Source organism: Microcaecilia unicolor, chromosome 3, assembly GCF_901765095.1.
Source record: "Microcaecilia unicolor chromosome 3, aMicUni1.1, whole genome shotgun sequence".
NCBI lineage: Eukaryota > Metazoa > Chordata > Amphibia > Gymnophiona > Siphonopidae > Microcaecilia > Microcaecilia unicolor.
Genome location: NC_044033.1, coordinates 346,703,571 through 346,731,476, shown reverse-complemented (window position 1 = coordinate 346,731,476; position 27,906 = coordinate 346,703,571). Strand labels below are relative to the sequence as shown.

At 42.9% G+C, this 27,906-nt stretch overlaps 2 protein-coding genes across 3 annotated transcripts in view; one reads left to right on the top strand and one right to left on the bottom strand.

Moving 5' to 3' along the window:
• The window catches only part of CCDC170 (coiled-coil domain containing 170), a 164,292-nt gene that overhangs the window by 36,135 nt on the left and 100,251 nt on the right, over positions 1 to 27,906 (top strand). The window lies entirely within an intron of this gene.
• LOC115466901 (zinc finger protein 141-like) lies at positions 4,513 to 24,443 on the bottom strand. Of its 2 annotated transcripts, XM_030198475.1 has the most exons (7): positions 24,001 to 24,443; positions 21,450 to 21,563; positions 21,082 to 21,177; positions 17,331 to 17,459; positions 15,229 to 15,336; positions 12,214 to 12,327; positions 4,513 to 5,427 (listed from the first exon to the last, which is right to left on the bottom strand). In XM_030198475.1, exons 1-7 carry the CDS (start codon positions 24,164 to 24,166, stop codon positions 4,523 to 4,525), a joined length of 1,632 nt encoding a protein of 543 aa, XP_030054335.1. In that variant the 5' UTR covers positions 24,167 to 24,443; the 3' UTR covers positions 4,513 to 4,522. The 2 variants fall into 2 exon arrangements, with proteins under 2 accessions (XP_030054335.1, XP_030054336.1); XM_030198476.1 differs by lacking the exon at positions 21,082 to 21,177.

Here is a 27,906-nt window from a genome sequence, read left to right as displayed (position 1 = left end):
ATTTTGCCGACTACAATGGACAGAGAACTACCGGCTTATTTAAAAAGTGATCTTGAAAAATAAGTTTTTATTCTTTAGTCCTTATTTACACTGCTTGCATTTTTGTCTTGTGCTGTGTATGCTTTGAAGTTTGTGGATCTCTTCAAATAACGGTGATTTGGGAAAAAGAGGGGAGAAGCAGAAGACTGTAGCTCACTACCGGGCTCATTTTCGAAAGGGAAGGACGCCCGTCTTTCGACACAAAAAGTAGTATGGGTGTCCAAATCAGTATAATCGAAAGCCGATTTTGGACGTCCGCAACTGCATTTCCATTGCAGGGACAGCCAAAGTTCACGGGGACGTGTCGGAGGCATAGCAAAGGGGGACTTGGGCTTGCCTTGCACTTGGACGTCCTCGACCCATAATGGAATAAAAAGGACATCCCTGACGAACACTTGGACGACTTTACCTGGTCTTGTTTTTCTTATGACCAAGCCACAAAAAGGTGCCCGAAATGACCAGATGACCACCGGAGGGAATCGGGGATGTCCTCCCCTTACTCCCCCAGTGGTCACTAACCACCTCCCACCCTCAAAAAACAACTTTCAAAATATTGATTGCCAGCCTCAGATGTCATACTCAGGTCCATCACAACAGTATGCAGGTCCCTGGAGCAGTTTTAGTGGGTGCAGTGCATTTCAGGCAGGCGGACCCAGCCCCATCCCACCCCCCCTACCTGTTACGTTTGTGGAGGAAACAGCGAGCCCTACAAAACCCACCACAAACCCACTGTACCTACATCTAGGTGCCCCCTTTACCTGTAAGGGCTATGGTAGTGGTGTACAGTTGTGGGTAGTGGGATTTGGGGAGGGGTTGGGGGGGGCTCAGCACACACGGTAAGTGCCCCCTAGGGTGCCTCGATGGTGTCCTGGCATGTCAGGGGGACCAATGCAGTACGAATGCTGGCTCCTCCCACGACCAAAAGGCTTGGATTTGGTCGTTTCTGAGATGGACGTCCTTGGTTACCATTATCGCCGAAAATCAGAAATGACTAAATCTAGGGACGACCACATTTGATGATTTGGATGTCCCTGACTGTACTAGCGAAACAAAAGATGGACATCCATCTTGTTTCGAAAATACGGGGTTCCCCGCCCCTGGATCATGACGTTCTGCAAGGACGTCCTCATGAAAACTTGGGCGTCCCTTTCGATTATGCCCCTCTACATGTAGAAAGACCCCAAAGAAGAGCAGTGTAGCCAGCAGGGCACTTCCAGAGAAACACCAGGATGACGAATTGGAGATAAAAGACTTTATTCTGAAGAGCACCCAACACGGCATCATTTTTCAGCTTAGTGCCTACCTCAGGGGTCTAAAAACAAACATAATATAAATGGAACTAATACATACAGATATATATATAAAATGACAAATATATATAACAAAACATATATAAGAGATGAGTCTATACATAATACATACGCTAAAAGTACATTATTTGATTTCAGATGTTCACTAAACGTATGGTATAAAACCCCTGTTGTAAAATTTTCAACGGGGTAATTAACGCAGTGTATATAAAAAAAAGAGAGAAATACAGCGTGTTAAATGAATTAAGAGATAATGTTGCATGTACACCTGTGTGTTAAAAAGAGTATGACGAAAAAGAATAAATGAAGAATAAAGAATGGCATAAAAACGTAACAGTTTATATAAGTGATCCAGGAGAAAAATATTCTATGAATGAGGTGCTATTGTAGTACAAAGTGATTGAAACGGAAGGATGCAAAATGTTAAGCATAACAAACATATTAGGTGACGGCAGAAAAAAGACCTTTTTACATCCTTAGCAAGATACGGCCTTCAAAACTAAACACAATACTCTAGGTGGGGCTTCACCAACAACTTGTACAGGGGCATCAACACCTCCTTTCTTCTGCTGGTCACACCTCTCTCTATACAGCCTAGTAACCTTCTGGCTACGGCCACCGCCTTGTCACACTGTTTCGTCGCCTTCAGATCCTCAGATACTAAGAGAGACACTGAAAACAGCAGTGCAGAAAAGAGAAACAGTGCTGTGAAATATATATAACAAGAAAAGAACATTATAAGGAAAAAGTATAGGCGATTTAGCTCAATGTGTGGATGTCCAGAATGTAAGCAGTACGTGTAAAGCAAAACAAGACCACCAATGACTCCAAAGGGGGGCCTGGCACTAGCAAGCTTGCTTCTTCCAGGTCTGTCTTTCTTGCTCCTGCATGTGTGCAGGGACCCGGATGATTGCAATAATGCGATATTGCATTAATGCAATCATCCAGGTCCTGGCAACACAGGACCAGGAGAGGAGATCACAGACCGAGGGACTGACTCACAAAGGAAGGTAAGGGGGCAGGCAGGTGGGTGGGTGTGGCAAGTCAAGAATCTGTGTGTGTGTGGGGGGGGGGGGGGGGGGGGGGGGGGAACCTGCTTAAATATGGTGTCGAAACCAGCCTTGACACCATCAAGGAGAGAAATCAATAATAGAGGAGTAAGGGGTGCATTAGTAGAGCTGTAAAATCGTGGATACAGCAAAATAGGACTGAGGTACACTGGCAGAGCTGTGTGTAGGTCCTGAAACCAGACCAGTGGTATCAAATATTCAAATGTTTCTCCTTAGGCAATTTATTATCCAGGAATGCAGGCCAGTATCAAAGGCTTTCATATAGGTAATCCACGCTATACTAAGATTTCTGCTTTTCTTAGCACTGGCCAAGATGGCTTTATTCAACATTAACTGATCTTTTGTTCCATGTGCTTTTCTCTTATCGCCCTTCTGCGCTATTTCCAAGATGTTATTGGAGTCTATATAATCATATATTCTATTGGCATTTATTATAACAAAAAGGAGGAAATATTTTTTTTTCACTCAACAAATAGTTAAGCTCTGAAACTCTTTGACGGAGGATGTAGTAACACTGGTTAGAATATCTGGATTTACAAAAGGTTTGGACAAGTTCCTGGAGGAAAGGTCCATAGTCTGCAAATTCTCCAAATGAGTTATTTTTGTGCATCCCAAGACAATAATGAACTTTACTCCTAAGACAAGGAGTGTGGAGAATGATCTCAGTCTCTCAAATGTACTGCTAACACTCACTGTAGTACTTGCATTGTGCCAAAGAGAACTTCTTTCTGTAGTTAATAAGATGTAATATACGTGGGCAGCTTATCCAGATGTACTTAGGAGAGTTTTTTTTTTTTATCAAGCTTGTGGTACCCAAAACAATAGAAAATATATCCGTATTTTTGTGCAACATTTTCTTAGTCTCAGACAGCATTCCTTGGTACTTGAGGATCTTTTCTCTGTCCACACAATTCACCAAGTAATCGCTTGGGACCAACACCTCTATAGTCAATTCCGTTCTGGTGTTACTCGCTTTTCTGGCAGCCTCTGTTAGTCATTTCATTCTTTTGCAGCTCAGCTTTGCTTCTGAAACATTTGTCACATTCAGAACATTTAAATAGTGAGTCACTTTATGCTGTTGCAGCTCACCTTTCCTTTTGAACCACTTATGACATTGAGAACATTTAAATGGTTTGTCTTTCATGTGAGTCACTGTTGGGCTCATTTTCAAAAGAGAAAAATGTCCAAAAAGTGGCATGTCTACATGTGGACGTTTTTCTCACAAAATCACCCAAATCAGCATTTTTAAACATTTTTCTCTGAAGTTCGCCAGAAGTGCGTCTAAACCTCAATGGGGGAGTGTCAGAAGTGTGTTCAGGGCAGAACTTGGGTGTTCTTAAGACACAAAACAGTCCAGGACTAAAACTTAGACGTTTTGAACTAGACCTGTTTTCATTACGAATAAGGCACAAAAAGGTGCCCTAAGTAACCAGATGACCACTAGAAGAAATCAGGAATGACATCCCCTTATTCCCCCAGTGGTCACCAACCCCCTCCCACCTTCCAAAAATGTGATGAAAAACATTACTTACCAACCTCTATGCCAGCCTCAGATATTATACTCGGGTCCATTAAAACAGCATGCAGGTCCCTGGAATAGTCTAGTGTTGGGTGCAGTGCACTACAGACAGGTGGACCCAGGCTTCTACCACCTCTACCTGTTACACTTGTGGAGGAAACTGTGAGCCCTCCAAAACTCACCAGAAACCCACTGTACCCACATATAGGTGCCCCCTTTCAGCTGTAAGGGCTATGGTAGTGGTGTACTGTTGAGGGTAGTGGGTTTTGGGGGGCTCAGCACACAAGGTAAGGGAGCAATGGTCAGATGTGTACCTGGGAGCATTTTAAGAAGTCCACTGCAGTGCCCTTTAGGGTGCCCTATTGCTGTCCTGGGATGTCAGGGGGACCGGTGTATTGAAAATGCTGGCTCCTCCTACATCCCAATGGCTTGATTTTATGAGTTTGCACTTGGACATTTTTTTTTCCTAAATGGACCAAAAAACAAACCGTCCAAATCACAAAACATTGTTCGGAATGGTATTTTCAAAAACAAAAGATAAACATTTTTCTTCTTTGAAAATGACCTTCTTTCCTATTCAGATTTTACACATTATATTCGAAATGCCCCTCCACATGCACTCGTAGATAGGCATTGCTGCTGAAACGTCTATCACATTCAGAACATTTAAAGGGTTTTTCTCCTGTGTGAGTCACCTTATGCCGTTGTACCTCAATTTTCCTTGTAAAGCATTTATCACATTCGGAACAATTAAATGGCTTGTCTCCTGTGTGAATCACCTTATGCAGTTGCAGATCACTTTTCCTTTTAAAGCATTTATCACATTCAGAACATTTAAAGGGTTTGTCTCCTGTGTGAGTCACCTTATGCCGTAGCAGCTCAATTTTCCTTTTAAAGCATTTATCACATTCAGAACAATTAAATGGCTTGTCTCCTGTGTGAATCACCTTATGCAGTTTCAGCTCACCTTTACTTTTAAAGCATTTATCACATCCAGAACATTTAAAGGGTTTTTCTCCTGTATGAGTCACCTTATGCTGTTTCATCGCACCTTTTCTTTTAAAGCATTTATCACATTCAGAACATTTAAATGGCTTGTCTCCTGTATGAGTCACCTTATGCCGTTTCAGCTCACTTTTCCTTTTATAGCATTTATCACATTCAGAACATTTAAATGGCTTCTCTCCTGTGTGAGTCACCTTATGCTGTTGCAGCTCAGCTTTCTTTTTGAACAATTTATCACATACAGAACATTTAAATAGTTTGTCTCCTGTGTGAGTCATCTTATGACGTAGCATTGCACTTTTCCTTTTGAACCATTTATCACATTCAGGACATTTAAATGGTTTGTCCCCTGTGTGTATCACTTTATGCCGTTGCAGTTCACTTTTCTTTTTGAACAATTTATTACATTCACAACATTTAAATGGTTTCTTTCCTGTGTGAGTTATTTTATGCTGTTGCAGGTTGCTTTTCATAAATCCAGCATCTGTTGGATAAAAATGAGAGTATGATATTTAATTTTACCGCTATGGAAAAGGACATATCTAAGGAAATCCCCGTATGATTATTTGAAAAGAGATTTGCTTGGCTAAGGTTTACTATCAGGCTCATTTTCAAAAGAGAAAAACATCCAAAAAGTGACATGTCTGCATATAGAGGTTTATCTCACCAAGAGGTCCAAATCAGTATTTTCAAAACCCATTTTTAGATATCTTTCTCTGAAATCCGTCAGAAGGACGTCTAAATCTCAAAGGGGTGTGCCAGGGGTGTGTTCAAGGCGAGACTTGGGCTTAGACGTATTTCAGCCATATTGGAACAAAACAAAAATGTCCAAGACTAAGACATTTTGAGCTAGACTTGTTTTCATAATGAATAGCTGCAGTGGGAATTGAACCCACTCCCACAGGATCAAAGTCTGCTGCACTAACCACTAGGCTACTCCTTTACTCTACACATGAGATGCTCCAAATGACTAGATGACCACTGGAGGGACTCCAGGATCACCTCCCCTAACTCCCCTAAATCACAAAACATTTTTACAAACAGCACTTTCAAAAGGAAAAGATATATATATATATTTTTTTTAAAGAAAATTACCTTTCCTGTTCTGATTTTGGATGTTTTTTGTATGTCATATCCATAAATGCCCCTTGTGCATTTGACTTACCCAAAGTCATAAGGAGCAGCAATGGAAATTGAAACCATGTTGCCAGGATCAAAGCCTGCTGAACTAACCATTAAGCCACTCTTCCTCTGTTTTGGATGTCTTGCATTTGGATGTCTTTTTGTTCGCAAATGGACAAAAAAAAAAAAAGGAAGCCCATAGCATTTTCAAACACAAAAGATAGACGTCTATCTTTTTCGAAAATGCCCTTCTTTCCTTTTCAGAATTTGGACGTTTTTGTAAAAAGTCCAAATTCTGATTTAGACGTTCTATCGAAAATGCCCCTCCACGACACATAACAGAAAGCAGTGTTGAATGAACACAGGAATAGATAGGCTACAGCACATAAACAGAGAATAACAGAGCATGACCGATCTCATCCTGCTGGTCCTGTATATGTCATTCTCATCTCCAGTCTCTGCAATGACCCTTCACTGATTACAGTCACTATACAAAATTTTCTTCAACAACCTGCTGGGATGTTTTGGGGATCTGGGTCTCAGAAGGTCAGGCCTGTGGTCTTTCAGTTTATTTATAACTTCATTTGCTTCAAGATAAAGGTAAGATTAACCCATAATCCCCCAGATTCTATATAACGTAACTTATGTTGCGTGCACAAATCCTGTCACCAATCAGCACTGATAATTGCCACTTAACAAGCAATTATTGACACCGACATTAATTACGATTTACACACACAAGATGCATGCAAATTCTAAGTCGCATATTTGAAAAGGGCGCGTGGCCATGGGCATGGAATGGGCAGGCCATGGGCGTTTCTAAAATATATGCACATTGTTACACCCGGTCTGTGCCTAATTTAGGTGTCAGCATTTAGACCAAGTTTTACTTGGCATAACTGCCCTTGACTAAATTTAGTCGCATGGATGGGCGATCGGAATATTCTATAAACTGCGTGGAAATTTAGGCTTATTCTATTAAGTACTTTATAAAATACGCCTAGGCGTATTTCGTTTGGCGCCGATGTTTTAGGTGTGATCCAATGAGGGTAATTTTTTAAGTCGCCTAGCTGTGGTCAAACAGGTGCCTATCTGAGCCTATTTCTACAGCATATAAATGGAAATTCTATAAACTAATTGTTCACAGTTACACACTCATTGCATGCATCAATATTTTGATATCCCCAAATATGTGTGTAAATGCCAGTATTCTGCCTACACACTATATGAAACTATTTGCTTATCTTATATAGGGTTATATATATGTTATATCTAAATAAAGCTGCGGCCAAGTTGTGCCATATAAAGAAAATACCATGTGTCGGGTGATTATTATTCTGTTATTATTGTAAATATCAGATAACCTATATGCCCAAGGGGTCTCGGCTGCCTATATCACGGCTACCACACTCCTCTACTTATATAGGGAGAAATTTGGTTTTCCTTGCTAATTTTCTTTCCTTTAGTTGCTCCAGAACAGTAACATAGTAAATGACGGCCGATAAAGACCTGAACAGACCATCCAGTCTGCCCAACAAGATAAACTCATTTTACATGGTATGTGCTACTTTAAATGTAGTTTGATTTGTCCCTGCCTTTCTCAGGGCAAAGACCGTAAAAGTTTGCCCAGCACTGTTCCTGTACTAAATGTTCTGAAGCTAACGTCGAAGCCCCTTAAAATTTACACTCCAGCCCATCCATATCTATTCAGCCATGATCAGGGCGCAGACCGTAGAAGTCCACCCAGCATTGGTTTTATTCTCCAATTACTGGCACTGCCACCTAATCTCCACTAATATTCCGTAGATCCATTCCTTCTAAACAGGATTCCTTTGTGTTTATCCCACACATGTATGAATTCCATTACCGTTTTCATCTCAACTTCCGCTGGAGGGCATTTCACGTATCTACCACCCTTTCCGTGAAAAAATACTTCCTGACATTACTCCTGAGTCTACCCCCCCTTCAACCTCAGTTCACGTCCTCTAGTTCTACCAGCTTCCTGTCTCCGGAAAAGGTTCATTTGCGGATTAATACCTTTCAAATATTTGAACGTCTGTATCATGTCACCTCTGTTTCTCCTTTCCTCCAAGGTCTACACGTTCAGGTCAGCAAGTCTCTACTCATACGGTTTGCAACGCAAATCCCAAACCATTTTTGTAGCTTTTCTTTCCATCGCTTCCAGTCTTTTTACATTTTTAGCAAGATACGGCCTCCAAAACTGAATACAATACTCCTAGTAGGGCCTCACCAACGACTTGTAGAGGGGCATCAACACCTCCTTTCTTCTGCTGGTTATATCCCTCTCTTTTAGATTGTAAGCTCTTTTGAGCAGGGACTGTCTCTTTGTATCAGGTGTTCAGCGCTGCGTGCGTCTGGTAGCGCTATACAAATGCTAATAATAATAATATGTAGCCTAGCATCCTTCCGTCCACGGCCGTCGCCTTGTCACATTGTTTCTTCACCTTCATATCCTCCGACACCAACACCCCAAAGTCTCTCTACTGAGTTGAGCTTACTAATCTCTCCCTTCCTATCCAGTATCTCTCTTTTGGGTATCTGCACCCCAAATGTATCATTCTGCACTTCTTGGCATTAAATTTTAACTAGACTATATATTTAGGGGAAAACCTCTAATCATAGAGTACAATATTCTAAGTCCTTTAGTGAAGTACTCACACAAATTGTATATATTTTGTTTCATCAAACCAACATTTATTTATCACATGTGCCCTAACAAACGATAGAAAAACTTTTTTTTCCAACTTCCAACTAAATGCTGCAATACATCTTCATTCAGTGGGTTATTGCCCATCAATTTTCTCAGACGGGTCACATAAGAGTTTGTTCCCCAAACAAACTCTTATGTGATCCGTCTGAGAAAATTGATGGGCAATAACCCACTGAATGAAGAAGTATTGCAGCATTTAGTTGGAAGTTGGGAAAAAAAAAGTTTTTCTATCTACGTACTCAAACACTACAGTTGGAAACTAGTTTGGACATAAGGATTGGTGTCAATCTTTTTTGGGGGGGTTGACTCCAAGTTTGACCTTTAATAGGGTTTTTTATAAGAATGTATAATATTAATATGTCATCTGCTGTTCAACGAGTGATTTGAGTTCTGTGACTATTGCTGTTTGAAGTTGTGAATGGTGTTAGTAATGAGTGGATTGCAGGTGTGTGCACAAGTGAGTGATAGATCAAGTGAGTTCCGAGGTGCTTTCGTTTGTTAGGGCACATGTGATAAACAAATGTTAGTTTGATGAAACAAAATATATACAATTTGTGTGAGTACTTCACTAAAGGAATTAAATTTTAACTGCCAGACCCTCGACCATTCTTCTAGCTTTTGGAGATCCCTTCTCACTCGACCATTCTTCTAGCTTTTGGAGATCCCTTCTCATCGTTTCTCCAGGGTATCCACTCTATTGGCTATCTTCTTGTCATCTGCAAAAAGGCAAACTTTTCATTCCAAACCTTCAGTAATATCTCTCACAAATATATTAAACAGAATAGGCCCCAGCACCGACCCCTGAGGAACTCCACTGCTCACCTTCCTTTTCTCCAAGCGGATTCCATTATTTACCACCACCCTTTGCCACCTGTTGGTGAACCAGTTTCCTATCCAGTTCACCACTTTTGGTCCTAAGTTCAGCCCTTTCAGCTTAGTCACGAGTCTTCTGTGGCGGACCGTATCAAAGGCTTTGCTGAAATCCAAGTAGATTACAAATAGCGCACGTCCTTCATTCAGTTCTTTGGTCACCCAGTCAAAGAAGTCAATGAGATTCGTTCGGCAGGATTTTCATTGGTAAAGCCATGTTGCCTTGGATCCTGCAACCTGTTGGCTTCTAGAAAGTCAACTATCCTTTCCTTCAGCAGCGACTCCGTTATTTTTCCTACCACCAACGTGAAACTTACTGGTCTGTAGTTTCCCACTTCTTCCCCATCTCCACTTTTGTGAAGAGGGACCACATCAGCTCGTCTTCAATCCTGCGGAACCTCTCCCGTCTCTAAAGATCTATTAAATAAATCTTTAAGAGGTCCCGTCAGGACCTCCCTGAGCTCCATCAGTATCCTGGGATGTATCCCATCCGGCCCCATAGCTTTGTCCACCTTCAGATTCGCCAGATGTTTATAAACACTTTCTTCTATAAACGGAGTAGTATCCACGCCATTCTAAGATATTCCCTCGGCAGTCAACCGCGGTCCTTCTCCAGGATTTTCCTCCATGAATACTGAAGAGAAGTAATTGTTTAGCACGTTTGCTTTATCTTCATCACTCCCCCCATAACCATTCTCATTATGTTTCAGTCTCGCAATTCCATTCCTATCTTTTCTCCTTTCTTCAATATATCTGAAAAAGGTCTTGTCACCTCTCTTTGCATCTTTAGCAATTTCTGCTCGCGCTTTCGCTAGCCTTATTTCCCTCTTCGCTTCTTTAATCCGATAATCTTTTCCGTGATTCTCTCGTTGTGTTCTTTTGTATTTCTTGAACAAAGCCTCTTTTGCTCTTATTTTTTCAGCAACATGTTTGGAGAACCATATAGGCTTCCTGTTTCTCTTGGTTTTGTTTACTTTCCTCACATAAAGATCAGTTGCCATATTTATAGCAGCCTTTAGCTTTGACCACTGATTTTCCACTTCTCCTATGCCTTCCCACTCCAACAGCTCCTTCTTCAGGTTTTCCCCCATTTTATCAAAATCAATACCTCTGAAATCCAGTACTTTGAGCTTTGTGCTTCCACATTCCGCCTTTGCCCTTATATCAAACCATATGGTGTGATGATCACTATTAGGTAGGCACCCACCCGGATATTGGAAACACTTCCACCATTCGTGAGCACTAGATCCAGCATCGACCTTTCCCTTGTGGGTTCCGTCACCATTTGTCTAAGCAAGGCACTTTGACAGTCGTCAACAATCTCCTTACTTCTTTCCAGTTCCGCAGCCAGGACGTTCCAATCCACATCAGACAAGTTGAAATTCCCAACAGTAGCACCTCCCCTTTCATACCAATCTTTTGAATATCTTCTATCAGATCCTTGCCTATCTTTTCCGTTTGTGCCGGAGGTCTGTACATAACCCCCGTGTGGATACAACTTCCATCTCGTTCCAGGTCGATCCATAAAGTTCGATCCATCCAGTTCAGAGGAGTTGGTTCTGCACTCTTACCAGCAGTTGAAGACTAAGAAAACACTAGCCTCAAAATAAGCTTATAAATGCCATGTGCAGGTTCCCTTTATGTCAGAATCTCCATAATAATGCTAGATGAATAGGCCCCTCAACCCTTCCATCATATTCCTTAGAATCAAGACACTAACACTAGAAAATTCAAGTGTCATTTTTTCTGAAAACATAACCAGTTCATGGCCAGTTTTGTTTCGTCTTGTGCTGCCAATTCGTATACACTCAGTAGACTATTTTCTGTAATAGAATCATGTGTCCATGGAAGAATCAGCTCTGGGCTGGTTCTGAACTACTCTGGAGGAAGTGAGGAAATGAAAATGAGCAGGTAAGACCACATCTCTCAATCCTTAGCATTCCTCCGGACAAGAGGGAAGTACCATAGCAGTGACCTTCACGAGGGTGGGACATCCGTACCCGTGGTCAAAAGTGCAGCAAACAAGGGTGTCTTTACCGCTGGAAACCCTACTATGCCAGCTCGGAGCTGGCGTTAGGGCGTCTACACAGGCTACAGGGTCTGAGACTCTGGTTCTCCTGTTTAGCCATGTCAGAGAACAGCTGAAAAAAGGCAACTAAAAACTCTGTTTCACTTCTGCCTCTAACTTTTCCCACCGTTCGGAAAGGGAAAACCAAGAAGAGTCCCTGCAACTCGTGCACAGACCTGATCTGGAGTGTCCCAGGAAAAGCTCCGATCCATCATACGCAGATCTCTGCTGTAAGCAAAGGAGTCATGGCACCTCTTCCTCCTCCTTCCCTATTGTTTCTGTTGAATCAGTATTAAAATGTTTTCTATTTTTATTTTCTTTACATGGATTTTGCCGATCTTAGATTTTCTCTTCTCAGTATTACTGTTCTTTCTTGTCTTTATTCTACTGTACTTGTTGAATAATATTAATGTGCCATCCATACGACAGTTTTATAAACATGGATAATAAATAAAATAAAAAGTAAGTTTTCTACTTGCCTGTTACAGGAGGGTGAGTCTGTTCAGATGTCTCTGATTCAGGATGATCCATGAAGGGGATTTCGTCCTCTTGTTTAATGCTCAATGAGAACACAGACGTTACAATTGGAAAGCCTGTGATGAGAAAATAAACACAACAAGGAGTATTCAGCGTTCCCTAATAATCGTATATTAGAAAATGGATTTTGAGTTTCTACATCTTTTATGATGTTGACCCATCTCCTCTGATCTGAAAATGTAAAACCCTTTAACTCTAAAACATTCACTTACTCGTGCTGGGGTCAATCATGCTTTCTTTCCCCTCCATTTCACATTGTTGTGCAATAAGGAACTGAGTCACCCCATTTTTATATACCTTACACTGGCTTCTTTATTTAAATTCATGTTGTTGGTTTTTAAAATACCGAATTGGAATGCTCCAACCAATATGAACCATTTTGGGACTTTATATACACCTCCCAGTAGAAGTGGTGGAGATGAAGACTGTATCAGAATTCAAGCAAACTTGGGACAAGTACATGGGATCGCTAAGGGAAAGTAAGGGATAGTAGATGGCCTGGATGGATAGACAGACTGGACAGGCCATTTGCCTTCATTTTTCTATCTTTCTATGCTTCTATCATCCAGGTAAGGTTGAACAGAATGTCTCAATTTCAAGCATCAAGTGAAAATCTGAGTTGACCTCTATTCAAATACTTTCTAGATAGGGACAAGCACAAGATACGGTTGCCTTTATTTCCATTCCTCTTAGCCCTCATGATATAGCTTTTAGCAGAACATATTAGAAGGAATGCAGATATTGGACAGATCATTAGAAGGGATCTAGAACCAAAGGTTGTCCTGTGTGCTGATGATGTCCTGATTGCGATTGCTAACCCTAGGTTCTCCTTGTCGGAGGAGTAGCCTAGTGGTTAGTGGTTAGTGCAGTGGACTGAACTGAGTTTGAGTCCCACTGCAACTCCTTGTGACTCTGGGCAAGTCACTTAACCCTCCATTGCCCCTGGTACAAAATAAGTACCTGAATATACTATGTAAACCGCTTTGAATGTAGTTGCAAAAACCACAGAAAAGTGGTATATCAAGTCCCATTTCCCTTTCCCGTTATTGATGACTAAAATGTACGACTTCTCTAGGATTTCTGGCTTCAAGGTGGACATAACACATCAGAAGCTCTAGAGGTTTGCTTGAGTAAGGAGGAAGAAGTTGAGCTGAAGGATGCTTTTCCTGTTATATGGGCAACTGAGTGTCTCATGTACCTGGGGGTTTATAATACAGACTGAATTATTCTCCTCTGTTAGGAGATAAACCTGACGTGGTTTGGATGGGTGGCAAGCATGAAGAAGAACATTGTGCTCAGGTTGGTTTAAGTTCTCTCACTGGAAATTCACAGCAACATTCTTAGGGTGTTGCAAAAGCATAATTTGGGGTTTATTTGGAAATGATACCCCCAGAGAATACAATGGGAACTATTACATTTGCCAAAATTGATGGAAGGGCTGGGTGTGCTAAACTTGGTGGATATTGCAGAGCAGCTCAACTACTTGTCGAATGGACATCAGGAGCAATGGGTGCAGCTACAGCAAAATATGGCCCTTGCCTTATTTTGGCCAGATACTTCAACCACTGGGAATTATCGGGGTAACAAAAACTCCTTTTATCTAATGTAAGATGCTAATCTAGAATGATGTAAAGATGGAACTGGTGTGGATTAAGAAGTTTACTCAGTGGGATTCTCTAAGTTATGAGGCCTTTGGGCCAGGGTCATCTTGTGACGCTTATAGAAGGTGGCACAAAAGGGCTTTTATTGAATGGGACAATTAATAAAAGAAGGAGGTGAGCTAGTCAGTTTTGCTGAGCTAAAAGAGAAATATGAATTGGGGGACATAAACTTCCTGTATTATATGCAAGTTATGCATTATAATTTGCATCATACGCTGCAGATACATCTTGGAGCTAAGATGACCCCATATGAGGAGGTCCTGAAGAAACCTGGGATAAAGAAGCTGCTTTCCAGGCTGTGTGAAGCATTAATGGCTCCACCTACAGTATTATTAAGCCTGCCTACCTTAAAACATGGGAAGCCGTTCTAAAAATGGGGATAGAAGAAGTGAACTGGCCAGAGACCTTTCTAGCTACAGCTAAAGTTACTATTTCAGCAAACGTTTTGGAGAATGGTTACAAACTTTCCATATAGAGCAAATGTCACACCTACTCTTTTGCTGAAATGGTTCTAGAAGGGTGACGGAGGGTGTCGGAAACTGTGCAGGCAACTGGGAGACTACTTTCACCTGTGGTGGGAGTGCCCAAGAATGAGTGAATTCTGTTCAGAAGTAGGTAAGCTAATAAAGAGCAATTTGGAAGAGATATAACCCTTCCTCTGAGCTTATGCCTCCTGAATGATCTGATGGAAGGGTGGGGCTACTATGAAAATAAATTCTTGGTTTAGTAGTGCTTAGCTTCATGATGTGTGATTGTACAACTCTGGAATCAGACATAAGTGCCATCTATGTGGTTGCAGTGTATTAGAGAGATTTACGTTACAAGCAAGTTGACAGCATTATGACATCACTTTGTGGACAAACTTGAAAATCTTGACACCTAATTGTGTGTTGGCATACTCTGTTGGATGGTTGGGGGGGGTGGCGGAGGAAAGTTGAATTTAGGTCGTTAATAGGAGGAGAGAATTGTGATTGACAGCATTGGGTATCCTTGGTGTTGATAGATTTTGAAGAAAGACAGAATTTGGCAATATAAATTGAGGACCCCCCCCCCAAAAAAAACCCACATCCTGATCTCATCCTCCTTTCTGCAACGATTCCCTTCACTTAAATTCACTAACCAAAGACTCTGAACACCCTACTGGAAACCTGGTCTCTGAACCTCACACATGGTAGCTTAAGAAAACTACAAAAATGTAACTGAAAATCACTAGTAACATTTACTGTCCATGTGAAAATTAAGAAATACTCCATGGCACATGGACAGGATTTTATTATAAAGGAATTCTTGGCTCACCGCTCTTGGTATCAGTATCCTCCTTTCCTCCCTCCAGCTGGTCACTAACAGAAACCTCTTCCATTTTTAGAATCTGTACTGTGGGTTCAGCAGGGTAACTTTGGCTGCCTGTAAGAAGAATGGAAAAATAACTTCAAATTTAAAGGAAAACTTAAGATCTAAGAAAAGTAATATTTCGCTAATACTGAGATAATGGGAACATTATGAGCTTTGAAAATATAAGTATCCTGGTGTAAGGAGTTAAGGACCTTCTGTAGCTCTGAAAATGAACCATGACATTCAACACAAAATATGGTCCTATGGTAATGAAAGCTGCTGCAGAATATGCCCTTTGTTATAGAATCTCACCCCCCTTCAACCAGGTGCTACCAATATGGGTCTTCCTGTATCCTTTTCCTACTGCCAAGCAGGTGGGTTATTCAACTTTTCTATCTCCTGATATGAATACTGGTGGTCAACCTCCCTTTCCCCTTCCTGCTGCTTTGATCAAGGGGCTGTAGGAGAAAAGCAAGCACTATGAACATTATGCCCAGCCGTCCATGTACGTATATGTTGCCACATATATGGTCTCATGCATACATGGCATAATCCAGCATTAACAACCTGATTACTATATGCAAACTCAGACATTTCATCTATAGAAATATATGGAATCATCAAATATAACAGAAGAACAACAACTCTTGTTTATTGTACTTGGAAGCTGCTGACAAGGTCACAATGTTTCGGAACAAGCAGGCTGATATCTGAATTGACGTCAATGCAGGACTCTTGGAGACACAGTGTCTGGTCAACATGTACTTGTTTATGTTCTCCAATGATAGAAAGTACGTCAGCAGTACAGATAAAGCCTCTGGTTTCTCTATAAAAAGGGAGCTCTTATCAGAGATAAGGCTGCAGTGTCAACATCACATCTGAGGGCAAGATCTGCATTGGGACCAGATGGACATCTGAGGAACTACTGACTTCTGATCTGAAGGACTGCATCAGGTTATGTGCCATGTATCTTTGTATTAGTGCTCTGGGGTTGGAGTGACTCTTTGTACTTCAGAGTCTAGTTAGGGATTTATGGCGTTTACTCTAAGTTATCTCTGTAATGGGTCTGACTTTGTTTTATTTCTGTTTTCCTTATACCATGTTTGCTGCTATTGTAAATAAAATTGCCCAATTTTTATATTATTTGGGTGTAGGGTTAGTTCCTTCTATTATTTTGGCGCAGTGGGCTTGGATCTAAGGATAAGGTGAATACATTTGCACCTACACTCACTAATGCTGGTCTTGTCTAGGACCTATTTCTTTCAGAATTTACAATATGTGTCAGGTACCCTAATAACACCCCAGAGTGTAACTGTATTGCGTCTACAGGGCTTATCTACCTCTATCCATTTTCTTACCTCAATTGAGGCAGGGTCTCTTTTCCTTCCTGCCTCTCTCCATCCTGCTGATGCCACATTGAGTCATTCTGCCTCACTCCCACCTCCTACTGCTGTCAGTGTGGTCCTTCCTGCCTCCTTTCCTTCTTGTACTATCAATATAGACATCCTTCTTCTATCTTCCTGCTGATCCCCTTGCCTTTTCTCCTTTCCTCCAGCCTCTTACAGTAAGACCATCCTGCCTGTTTTCTCTCCAACTAGCAGCACTGCCTATCTCACATAGAACAAAACCCACAACACCTTGGAGAAGCACAGAGAGATCAGAAATAGAGATATAAGGAAGATTTAACAGATAAAAGATGAGACAGTAGGTGTTGAAAGAAGATGAAGAGAAAGGAGAGAGTCAGGGGGAAATGGTGAGGGATTATAAGAAAAAGAGAAGGAAGAAAAACAAAAAAATTAAATAAAAAAAAAAACAGACCTGACAATGAAAGGAGAAAAGTAACAAAAATAAGGGAAATAGAGCAAATACATGATCTACACAACAGATGTTAGAAGCAGGGGTTATGATTATTATTTTATTGTTGCTTTTGTATCCCACATTTTCCCACCTATTTTCAGGCTCAATTATAACACCTCATTCTTATTATGCCTGATTCAGATGAGGAGTCTTTCTTGTAGGAAACATTTATATCAGTTCATTACTATCTTTAATCCGAGCTACATCACCTGCTTCATGCAGTTCCTCACATGTGCCTGTGCTGGTCAGATTTCCTCTTTCCTTAGATCCTGGAACCTCAGTCCTGAATCCCTCTTGCTCAAATCGGATTAAAATGTCAGGCTTGACATTGTGGGAGCCTGTTAAAGAAGTAAAAAGAAGTAAAAAGTTACTTCAGAGCGTGATCATTTTTATACTGAGGTGAGTAACTCTTTTCCTCAAGAGGTACCGGATACTACTACTGCATAAACATAATGGAAAGTCATGATGCACATCGGAAGGAATAATCCAAATCATAGTTACCTGATGCTAGGGTTCACCTTGGGGGTCAGAAAAGATCTAGGTGTCGTTGTAGATAATACGCTGAAATCTTTTGCTCAGTGTGCGGCGGCAAAGGCCAAAAAAGCAAACAGGATGCTAGGAATTATTAGGAAAGGGATGGTGAATAAGACCGAAAATACTATAATGCCTTTGTATTGCTCAATGGTGCGCCTGCACCTTGAGTATTGCATTCAGTTCTGGTCGCTGTATCTCAAAAAAGCAGAATTAGAAAAGGTTCAAAGAAGAGTGACCAAAATGAGAAAGGGGGTGGAACTCCTCTCGTATGAGGAAAGGCTAAAGAGGTTAGGGTTCTTCAGCTTGGAAAAGAGACGGATGAGGGGAGATATGGTTGAGGTCTACAAAATCCTGAGTGGTGTCGAACGAGTAGAAGTAAATCGATTTTTTACTCATTCCAAAAGTACAAAGAGTAGGGGACACTCAAGGAAGTTACATGGTGTCAGACTTGTGAGTTCTTGTACCAGGTAGAGCCAGTGGTGTGCTGGAGCCGGCTCGCTCCGGCTCGCAAGATCCGGTTGTTAAATTTTGGCCGGACTTGCGAGCCGGTTGTTGGAAAGGACGAGCCGGCTCTCCCTCCCTCCACCCTCCGGATCCAGTCCCTCACAGATCCTACCTTTACTATCGAATTCTTCGGGGCAGGCAGTGTTGCCTGCCCGCTGCTATCTCTGACTTTCCTCCGCCGCCTGTTTGCGCTTTAAAAATGGCCGCCGAGACTTCAAGAGGCGGCTTCGCGAGACTTCTGTAAGTCTCGGCGGCCATTTTGAAGCGCGATCGGGTGGCGGAGGAAAGTCAGCGATGGCAGCGGGCAGGCAACACTGCCTGCCCTGAAGAATTTGATGGCTAAGGTAGGGTCGGTGAGGGACCGGATCGGGAGGGAGGAAACAGGAGAATTTGTGAAACAAGTCGGGAGGGGGTGGCAGGGGAGAGAAGGAAGCTGCTGGACATGGGTGGATGGAGGGCAGGGGAGAGGAGGGTCACTGCTGGGAATGGTGGATGGAGGGCAGGGGAAAGGAGGGCCACTGCTGGGAATGGGTGGATGGAGGGCAGGGGAAAGGAGGGTCACTGCTGGGAATGGGTGGATGGAGGGCAGGGGGGAGAAGGATCACTGCTGGGAATGGGTGGATGGAGGACAGGGGAAAGGAGGGTCACTGCTGGGAATGGGTGGATGGAGGACAGGGGAAAGGAGGGTCACTGCTGAGCATGGGTGGATGGAGGGCAGGGGAGAGAAGGGTCGCTGGCCATGGGTGGATGGAGGGCAGGGGAGAGAAGGGTCGCTGGGTATGGGTGCATGCTGGGCAGGGAAGAGGAGGGTCACTGCTGGCCATGGGTGGATGGAGGGCAGGGGGAGAGGAGGGGAGAGAGAATAAATGCTGGACATGGATGGAGGGGAGGAAAGAGTGAGGAAGGAGATAAGATAAGGGAAAAGGAAGAGAGGAGAAAAACTGCACATGGATAAAGAAAATAGGCAGACGCTGAGGACCAAAAATGAAGAAGAAAGGAGGAAAGGAAAGAAATAAATGGAAAGGAAGCCCTGGAAACAGAGTTAAGAGGACAGATAGCAGCAGAATCGGATACTGGGCCAGCATGATCAGAAAAGCAGTCACCAGACAACAAAGGTAGAAAAAAATCATTTTATTTTCATTATAGTGTTTGGAATATGTTCCCTTTGAGAATCAGGTGCTCAACATTAAAAGTTTATATTTATTTACTTATTTATGGCATTTTATCCCACATTAAACATGAATTAGATTGGAACCTGGAATCATTTAATTTTTTTTTCCTGGAGAGAGTAATGCATTGCGCCCCACCCACTGGCTATAGCCAGCTCTGCAATTTTGGGGGGCACAGAGGTGGATGGGGGGGCGCCGAGGTGGACCGGGGAGAGAGCCTGTTGTTAAAAATTTACCAGCACACCACTGGGTAGAGCGCTGCTGAGCCCGGTACTCGGACCAGATTAAGAGTCCAAGTATGGTCCATAGTTCCGGTATGTCGCAGAAATAAGAAAATTAAGTTGGGTCTAGGGAATAGGCCTTCTTAAACAAGGTGGTTTTCAGTGTCTTCCTGAAGCTGAGGTGGTTCTGAATTGATTTAACGGTTTTAGGTAATGCATTCCATAGTTTTGTACTTATATAAGAGAAGCTGGATGCATAAGTAGATTTGTATTTAAGACCATTGCATTTTGGATAATGTAAATTTAAATAAGTTCTGGATAAATCGGTACTATTTCTAGGTGGCAGATTTATTAGGTTCAGCATGTATTCAGGGACTTCGCCGTAAATGATCTTGTGTACCAGAGTGCAAACTTTAAAGGCAATGCGTTCCTTGGTGGGAAGCCAATGCAATTTTTCACAAAGGGGTTTGGCACTTTTAAATTTTGACTTCCCGGAAATCAATCTAGCTGCTGTATTCTGGGCAGTCTGAAGTTTCTTAGTTAGTAGTTCTGTACAACCTGCATAGATTCCGTTACAGTAATCTAGATGACTTAGAACCCATTGATTGTATTAGGTTGCAAAATACATCTCGTGGGAAAAAAGGTTTTATGCGTTTAAGTAAGTCTCCACATTGAATAAAACATTTTCTTTATAGTGGAGTTTACTTGGTTTTCAAGTGTCAGGTTTCGATCAATTATGACACCAAGTAGTTTTAGGCTATCCGAAATCGGGAGGGAGTGGTTTGGGATATTTAAGGTTGCAGGTTTATACTTATTATGTTGAGATGAAAGGATGAGGCAATGAGTCTTTTCAGTGTTAAGTTTCAGTTGGAATGAGTTTGCCCATGCGTCCATTGTGTTCAGGCCAATCTTGTAAACCGCTTTGAATGTAGTTGCAAAAACCACAGAAAGGAGGTATATCAAGTCCCATTCCATTTCCTTTTCCCTTCATAAACTGTGACTCCCTCAACAATGGAGAAACCTCTCCACCACCATCAGCCCTTTCAACAATACAGATTTTTCAGCCCCATTACATTTCAGGACACTCAGCTCCATCAGGTGCCTCCTCTGTCTCTGTGGAACAGTGGCGTAGCCACAGGTGGGCCTGGGCCCATCCACTTAGGGCTCAGGCCCACCCAACAGCAGCACATATTTAGTGCTAGCTAGTGGGGATCCCAAGCTTCGCCAGCTGAAGACCTCCCCTGATGGTGCTGAAAACACAGCAGTCTAACCTTCCTAAGCTGCTGATACTGGCCTCATCGCATTGGGGGGGGGGGGGGGAGGAGAACACTTGGTGCCCACCTACTTCTTGACTAGGCCCACCCAAAATCTGCTGTCTGGCTACGCCCCTGCTGTGGGAAGCTTACTTCAAAGTAGGGGAATGGACAGCGGAAGGAAGAGAGAGGATAATACCTTTTATCCCACCAGTACTGAATTCTTAAATGGTCCAGACCGACCGTAGTAAAGATGAGCTGGAAGAATTTTGTACTTACTTGTTACAGGTGTCTCTGATTCAGGATGATCCAAGAAGGGGAGATTTTCCTCTTGTTTAACACTCAGTGAGAATACAGATGTCACAATCGGAAGGCCTGTTATGACAAAACACGTCTAGATCTGATAATATTATATTAGGAAATAGATTTTAAGCCTGTAAGGTGTCCTTTTAATAAGGTGTGTTAATGGATTTAGCATGTGCATTTTATATCTATAGGCTTCTTAGCATTTAGCATAAGCTAATCATTAGCATGCATTAAATCAGTTAGCGTACCTTAGTAAAAGGACCTCTAAATGCTTGATGTCAGTGACTCATCTCCTGTGATCTGAAAACGCAAAGCCCTTTAAATCTAAAGCAGTTGCTTACTCTTGGTGGGGTCATTCAGGTCTTCTTTTCCCTCCAATTCACAGTGTTGTGCAAAATATTTCTCATTTTCTTTTTTAATCTTCAGCGTAACATCAGGATTAACAATTGAATAACCTGTCAAAAGAAAATAGGAAAATGATATTTAAATTGTATTGGTAGAATCCATGTGGAGGTTCTAGGCGTTTCCTCTTCTGATGGAGAAGTGTATGTTTGTCTATATATGGGGTTTGGGTATTTGTCTAAAAAGCTTGGAGAGAACAGGCAGCTACAGCCTGCCACTTAAGTTAGATTGAACCTTGGAGATTTGCTGGTACAGACATTTCTTTTCATGGCCCTCCTAGATGGAGGATTTGCAGATGTCGGGCTTTCGGTGACATCTGCTGCTATCAGAAGGGGGTTACACATTGTACAGTATAACTGACTAGCATGCAGCTGACATCTCATGCTCTTATACAGATCTTTTAGTTATCAGCAAGAAATCTGAGAAGTAAATCATCCTCCTGGTTTCTGTACCAAATTTTTGTTGTATAAAAATAGAAGACAGCCTCCAGCAGATCTTGTATGAAGCCTCTATCTTAAGGTCTTTCACTGGCTCCTGTTGGATATCGGATGGCATCAGAAGCTAGGCTCTAAATTTCAGATGCCCATGGTACCTGGAATCTGAGAATTTTCAACCACTGACTTCTAATGTGCCTGTGTGGTAGTTAGAGAAGACGTGGAGGGGCATAATCGAACGCGAACGCCCATCTCCATGGGCGTCTATCTCCGAGAACGGGTACATGAAGGGGCAGGACAGACCGTATTTTCGAAATAATGGATGTTTTTCAGCTGGGCGTTTGTTTTTTTAGCGATAATGGAAACTAAAAACACCCAGCTCAAAAACGTCCTAATCCGAGCCATTTGGTCGTGGGAGGGGCCAGGATTCGTAGTACACTGGCCCCCCTGATATGCCAGGACACCAACTGGGCACCCTAGAGGTCAGTGCGGTGGACTTCAGAAACAGCTCCCACATGCATAGCTCCCTTTCCACGGGTGCTGAGCACCCAACTCCCCTCCCCCAAAACCCACTACCCACAAATGTACAACACTACCATAGCTCTTAGGGGTGAAGGGGCACCTACATGGGGGTACAGTGGGTTTTGGAGACCTCCCATTTACCAGCACAAGTGTTACAGGTAGGGGGGGATGGGCCTGGGTCCACCTGGCTGAAGTGCACTGCGGTACCCACTAAAGTGCTCCAGGGACCTGCATACACGCAGGCCTCTAGGACTTCTTGCTGCTATATAACATTGGCACACCAGTTGACACCTGAAGACTAATCTCTCCGAAAACGTCCTTTATTGGAATAAGCATGCTTACTCACAGTTAACTGCAGATCAGAGGTTGTGCCCCACTGGCAAAGAGTCTCCCTGGTACTGAGATGAGCAGTATGTCAGAGCTGGCAGAATGGTGTACATTGCCCTCTTTCAGCCACATTCAAGGTAAGAACTAAGTTCTGTAACGTGGCTAACACGTGAAAGGGATCTAAAACTGTCTTACAAAAATGGCCACTACCTCATGGACTACCGGAAACAAAACAGGGCACACTCTGACCCAGTAAGCAGGGGGAAAAGCACCATGGGAGTAGAGCCTACCAACTACCAACATCGTGAGCATTTGCCACAAGCTAGTGGAATCACGGAGCCCAATACCCTACACCCACCACAATGCATTGCTGATGTGACTCTGCAGTGCGCATAACAGAAAAGGTGTCACACTCACCCGAGAGCCACATCAGAACCAGGGAAAGGCTGTCACAGGATAGAACACATTCTGCTGTCATGGAGGTGGGTACGGAATTTGAGGCTGGAAAAAAAGTTTTTAAAGTGGGTTTTTTTTGGTGGGAGGGGGTTAATGACCCCTGGGTTTGTCCGGGGAGGTCATCCCCAATTCCCTCCAGTGGTCATCTGGTCAGTTGGGGCACTTTTTTGGGACTTCGTGGAAAAAAAAGGGTCCAAAAAAGTGACCCCAAAATCGCGGTAAAAACGCCTTTTTATTTTCGATTATCAGCTAAAGACGCCCATCTCTCCTCGGCCGATAACCACAACCCAGTTCCGCCTTCACCACGCCTCCGACATTCCCCCGTCAACTTTACCCGTTTCCGTGACGGATTGCAGTTGGAAACGCCCAAAATTGGCTTTCGATTATACCGATTTGGGTGCCCATGGGAGAAAGACGCCCATCTCCTGATTTGGGTCGCAATATAGGCGTTTTTCTCTTTCGATTATAAGGTTTTGACTAATGATAACAGTTCTAAGAATTTAACAACTGCTTTCTAAATATAAGCAAAACAAATTTATTCAATTATTCAACTTTAAATCAAGTGCATAATACTAGTAACCATACTAACATTCACTCACTCACATTCACTCACTCTCTCATACTACTCTCTATACCAGTACACAAGGGTGCTTGCTGAAAAAGACATTAAACATGCATAATGACCTAAACTAATACAGGACATTAAATGACACTCCAGATTGAGGGTTTCGATTATAAGAAGGATATTTACCTCGTGATATGAGGATCCCATGAATCTCCTTGATGACCTTCTTGTAAAGCTCCTTCTGCCATTCTTCCAGAATGTTCCACTCCACTTCCAAGAAATAAGCAGCAACATCCTTGAATGTGACCAATGTCTGGAAGAACAAACTGGACACTCTCAGCCACAGTTTCATTGTGATTAACAGACCTTATCATAGCAGCTCTGTCAGTGAGATCAGCTCTCCAGTACATTATAATATGAAGAGAGCTCTGTTCCCTTAAATCTCCAGCATTTTGGACAAATTTTCTTAGAGAAACACTGGGAATTTAGCAGCTGGAAAGGAAAAAGAGGCGGCAGCAGCTGAAGACGTGGGAGGGAAAGATGCAAGTGAGTTAGAGTCGGAAGGCAGAAAAGTGGAGAGTGCTCGGGTCAACATGTGTGTTGCTATCAACAGGCTGTAATGTTTTTAGAAAGTACAGAGATGGCAGAGAAGAGGAAACTACTAGTTCAGTATGTGAAAAATAATATCAAAGTGACTGAAATATTGGTGATGCTGAGGGCCAACCTATACACATCTGAGTCAAATTGAAGAACTGGACAGACTTCTGGCTGAAGACACACAAAAGGTGGGAATGAAAAGGGGGAGCACTGTTGAGGGACTTTAACCTGCCAGAAGTACATTACAATATCCTTTATGTAGGTTAGAAAACCCCACAGTACTTTCATATGCATTAATGAAGCTGGGAACATCACAGATTCCTGGTTGCATAAATGCACCAATGGTAGACCCTGATCCTGAACCTTCTATCTATTAATGAGACCTGGCACCAGGGGTGTAGCCAGACATCGGCGGGAGGGGGGTCCAGAGCCCGAGGTGTGGGGGGGCACAATTTATCCCGCCTCCCCAAGCCGACGACCCTCCCCCGTCACCGCCAGGTACCTTTGCTGGCGGGGGTCTCCAACCCCCGCCCACCGAAGTCTTCTTCAGTGCCTGTCGACTCCAGCGCCTTCGCTGATGATCTGTTTCTAACTCCTGACATCCTGCGTGCACGTACTGTATGTAGCCCCATGCAGGACGTCAGGAGTCAGAAACAGATCATCAGCAAAGGCGCCGGAGTCGACCGGCGCTGAAGAAGACTTAGGCTGGCGGGGGTTGGGGACCCCCGCCAGCAAAGGTACCTGGTGGCGGTGGCAGGGGAGGGGGGGTCAAAAGTAGAGGGGGCCAGGGCTTAATCTGTGGGGGCCCATGCCCCCCTGGCCCCACCTAGCTACGCTTCTGCCTGGCACTGGAAAAATAACAGAGGCAGCTCTCCTTTCCTCCTCCTATGCCATAACAGGTCTTTGTAAGCCACATTGAGCCTGCAAACAGGTGGGAAAACGTGGGATAAAAATGCAATAAATAAATAAATCCCTGGGACTGGACCCCCCCCCCCCCCCAGGGCAAGTACTGCAATCTACCTCCAACATGTTAAATTCTACCAACAACTAGTTAATGCTCCACTCCAAAATAGTCAAACAAAGAAAGGGGATAGGACTTGATATACTGCCTTTCTGTGGTTACAATCAAAGCAGTTTACATATTATATACAGGCACTTATTTTGTCACAGTTAAGTGACTTGTCCAGAGTCACAGCTCCCCAGGATCAAAGTCTGCTGCACTAACCACTAGGCTAGAAGAACTGTACAGGGCAACCGAGAACAGTTTCTTGCCTGATCAGAAACCAGAGCAGACATGTCCCTGCGAATTCTGCAGTCTAGTAGCGCTTTAGAAATGATAAGTAGTAGTAAAGTAGCAGCTGCTGGGATGGATTCCGGCTGGAGATTTCCCTGTTTCTGGAAAAATGAGCAAAACAGGAGGGGGCTGGGCTGATTCCTGAGTATCTGAAATAAAGTCCCTCTTCTCCCCCTCTGCAGAAAGGAGACTGGGTCTGGCAGGGCTTTTCAGCTGCATGCACCCGTTTTTCTGCTTCTTATTCTGAATTTCTGTGGAAGAGAAAGCAGCAGAGATAGCAGAGCATGCGCAAAGTTCTTCAACCCTCCCCTTCTGGGTGAGGTCATCCTGGAATATCCCACCTCCTTAAGGTGGTTCTCTAGAGACAGTGTAGCATGTTCCATGCAAGGAGAACTAATTTAGTCCTGTTGCATCTATACTAGAGATTTCTTTTAACCTTTTTCATCTCAGGATACACTGACAAGGCGCTAAAATTGTCAAGGATATATGTTCTCTCCACCCCTTTCTTGCCCTGCCTTGCCCCCATGAGTTGTTCCCCCCCCCCCCTTTAACACACTTAACTTAAAAAACACTAGTCTATAATATACTCAAAAAAGATATAGTGGAATTAGAAAAGGAACAGAGAAGGGCACGAAAATGATAAAGGGGATAGGGCGACTTCCCTATGAGGAAAGGCTAAAGTGGCTAGGGCTCTTCAGCTTGGAGAAAAGGCGGCTGAGGGGAGATATAATAGAGGTCTATTAAATAATCAGTGGAGTTCAACGGGTAGATGTGAAGCGTCTGTTTACTCTTTCCAAAAATACTAGGACTAGGGGGCATGTGATGAAACTAGAATGTAGTAAATTTAAAACAAATCAGAGAAAATGTTTCTTCACTCAACGTGTAATTAAACTCTGGAATTCGCTGCCAGAGAATGTGGTAAAGGCGATTAGCTTAGCGGAGTTTTAAAAAGGTTTGGACGGCTTCCTAAAGGAAAAGTCCATAGACCATTAATAAATGGACTTGGGGAAAATCCACTATTCTTTGCCAGAGAATGTGGTAGAGGCGGTTAGCGTAGCGGAGTTTAAAAAAAGGTTTGGATGGCTTCCTACAGGAAAAGTTCATAGACCATTATTAAATGGACTTGGGGAAAATCCACTATTTCTGGGATAAGCAGTATAGAATGTTTTGTACTTTTTTGTGATCTTGTCAGGTATTTCTGACTTGGATTGGCCACTGTTGAAAACAGGAAGCAGGGCTTGAGGGACCTTTGGTCTTTCCCAGTATGGCAATACCTATGTATTTATGTATTTGATAAAGGCAAGATAAATATTTAAGAGCTCCTAAGAAATGAGAAAAAAAAACAGAAAGAAAAATCCAGCAGGCAAATGCAGGAGAAAAACACTTCAGTAACAGCTTTGAGTGACACTTCAGTTACCTTGACACCGAGAAAATAAAAACTATTTTTGGAGTTCCCCGACGCTGGTACTCTGTGCATATGTGAAAACTGAGCGTAGGTGGCTGAAGAAGCATCTGCTGACTGCCAAGCTGTGCATAGGAACTCCTGGGCACCTTCGGGGATAGCTTCGGCTAGTGAGGCTTGGAGATCCCTTCCATCCACCACAGCCACTGAGAGTCCCATGGCACACCTGCAGACCAGTCACGGCACACTAGTTGACAATTGCTGATCTATAACATTGTAGTTCTTGTGACTTGAATCTAGCTGATAACTCTGGAACTCACAACAATTCTGTCTGCTGTAAAGGGAAGGAGACCCAAGAGATATTTTGCCTGACTACAATGGACAGAGAACTACCGGCTTATTTAAAAAGTGATCTTGAAAAATAAGTTTTTATTCTTTAGTCCTTATTTACACTGCTTGCATTTTTGTCTTGTGCTGTGTATGCTTTGAAGTTTGTGGATCTCTTCAAATAACGGTGATTTGGGAAAAAGGGGGGAGAAGCAGAAGACTGTAGCTCATTACCGGGCTTATTTTCGAAAGGGAAAGACGCCCGTCTTTCGACACAAATTGGAAGATGGGCATCCTTCTCACAGGGTTGTCCAAATCGGTATAATCAAAAGCCGATTTTGGATGTCCCCAACTGCTTTCCGTCACAAGGACGGCCAAAGTTCACGGGGGCATGTCAGAGGCCTGATGAACACTTGCCTTTACCTGGTCGTGTTTTTCTTATGATGAAGCCACAAAAAGTTGCCCAAAATGA

Excerpts from the sequence above, each read along its gene's own strand:
- LOC115466901 (XM_030198475.1), bottom strand. The coding sequence starts at position 24,166 with ATGAAACTGTGGCTGAGAGTGTCCAGTTTGTTCTTCCAGACATTGGTC. Across the intron at positions 21,564-24,000 it reads TGGGATCCTCATATCACGAG|GTTATTCAATTGTTAATCCT; the intron begins GTAAATATCCTT and ends TTCTTTTGACAG. Across the intron at positions 5,428-12,213 it reads GACTCACCCTCCTGTAACAG|ATGCTGGATTTATGAAAAGC; the intron begins GCAAGTAGAAAA and ends TTTATCCAACAG.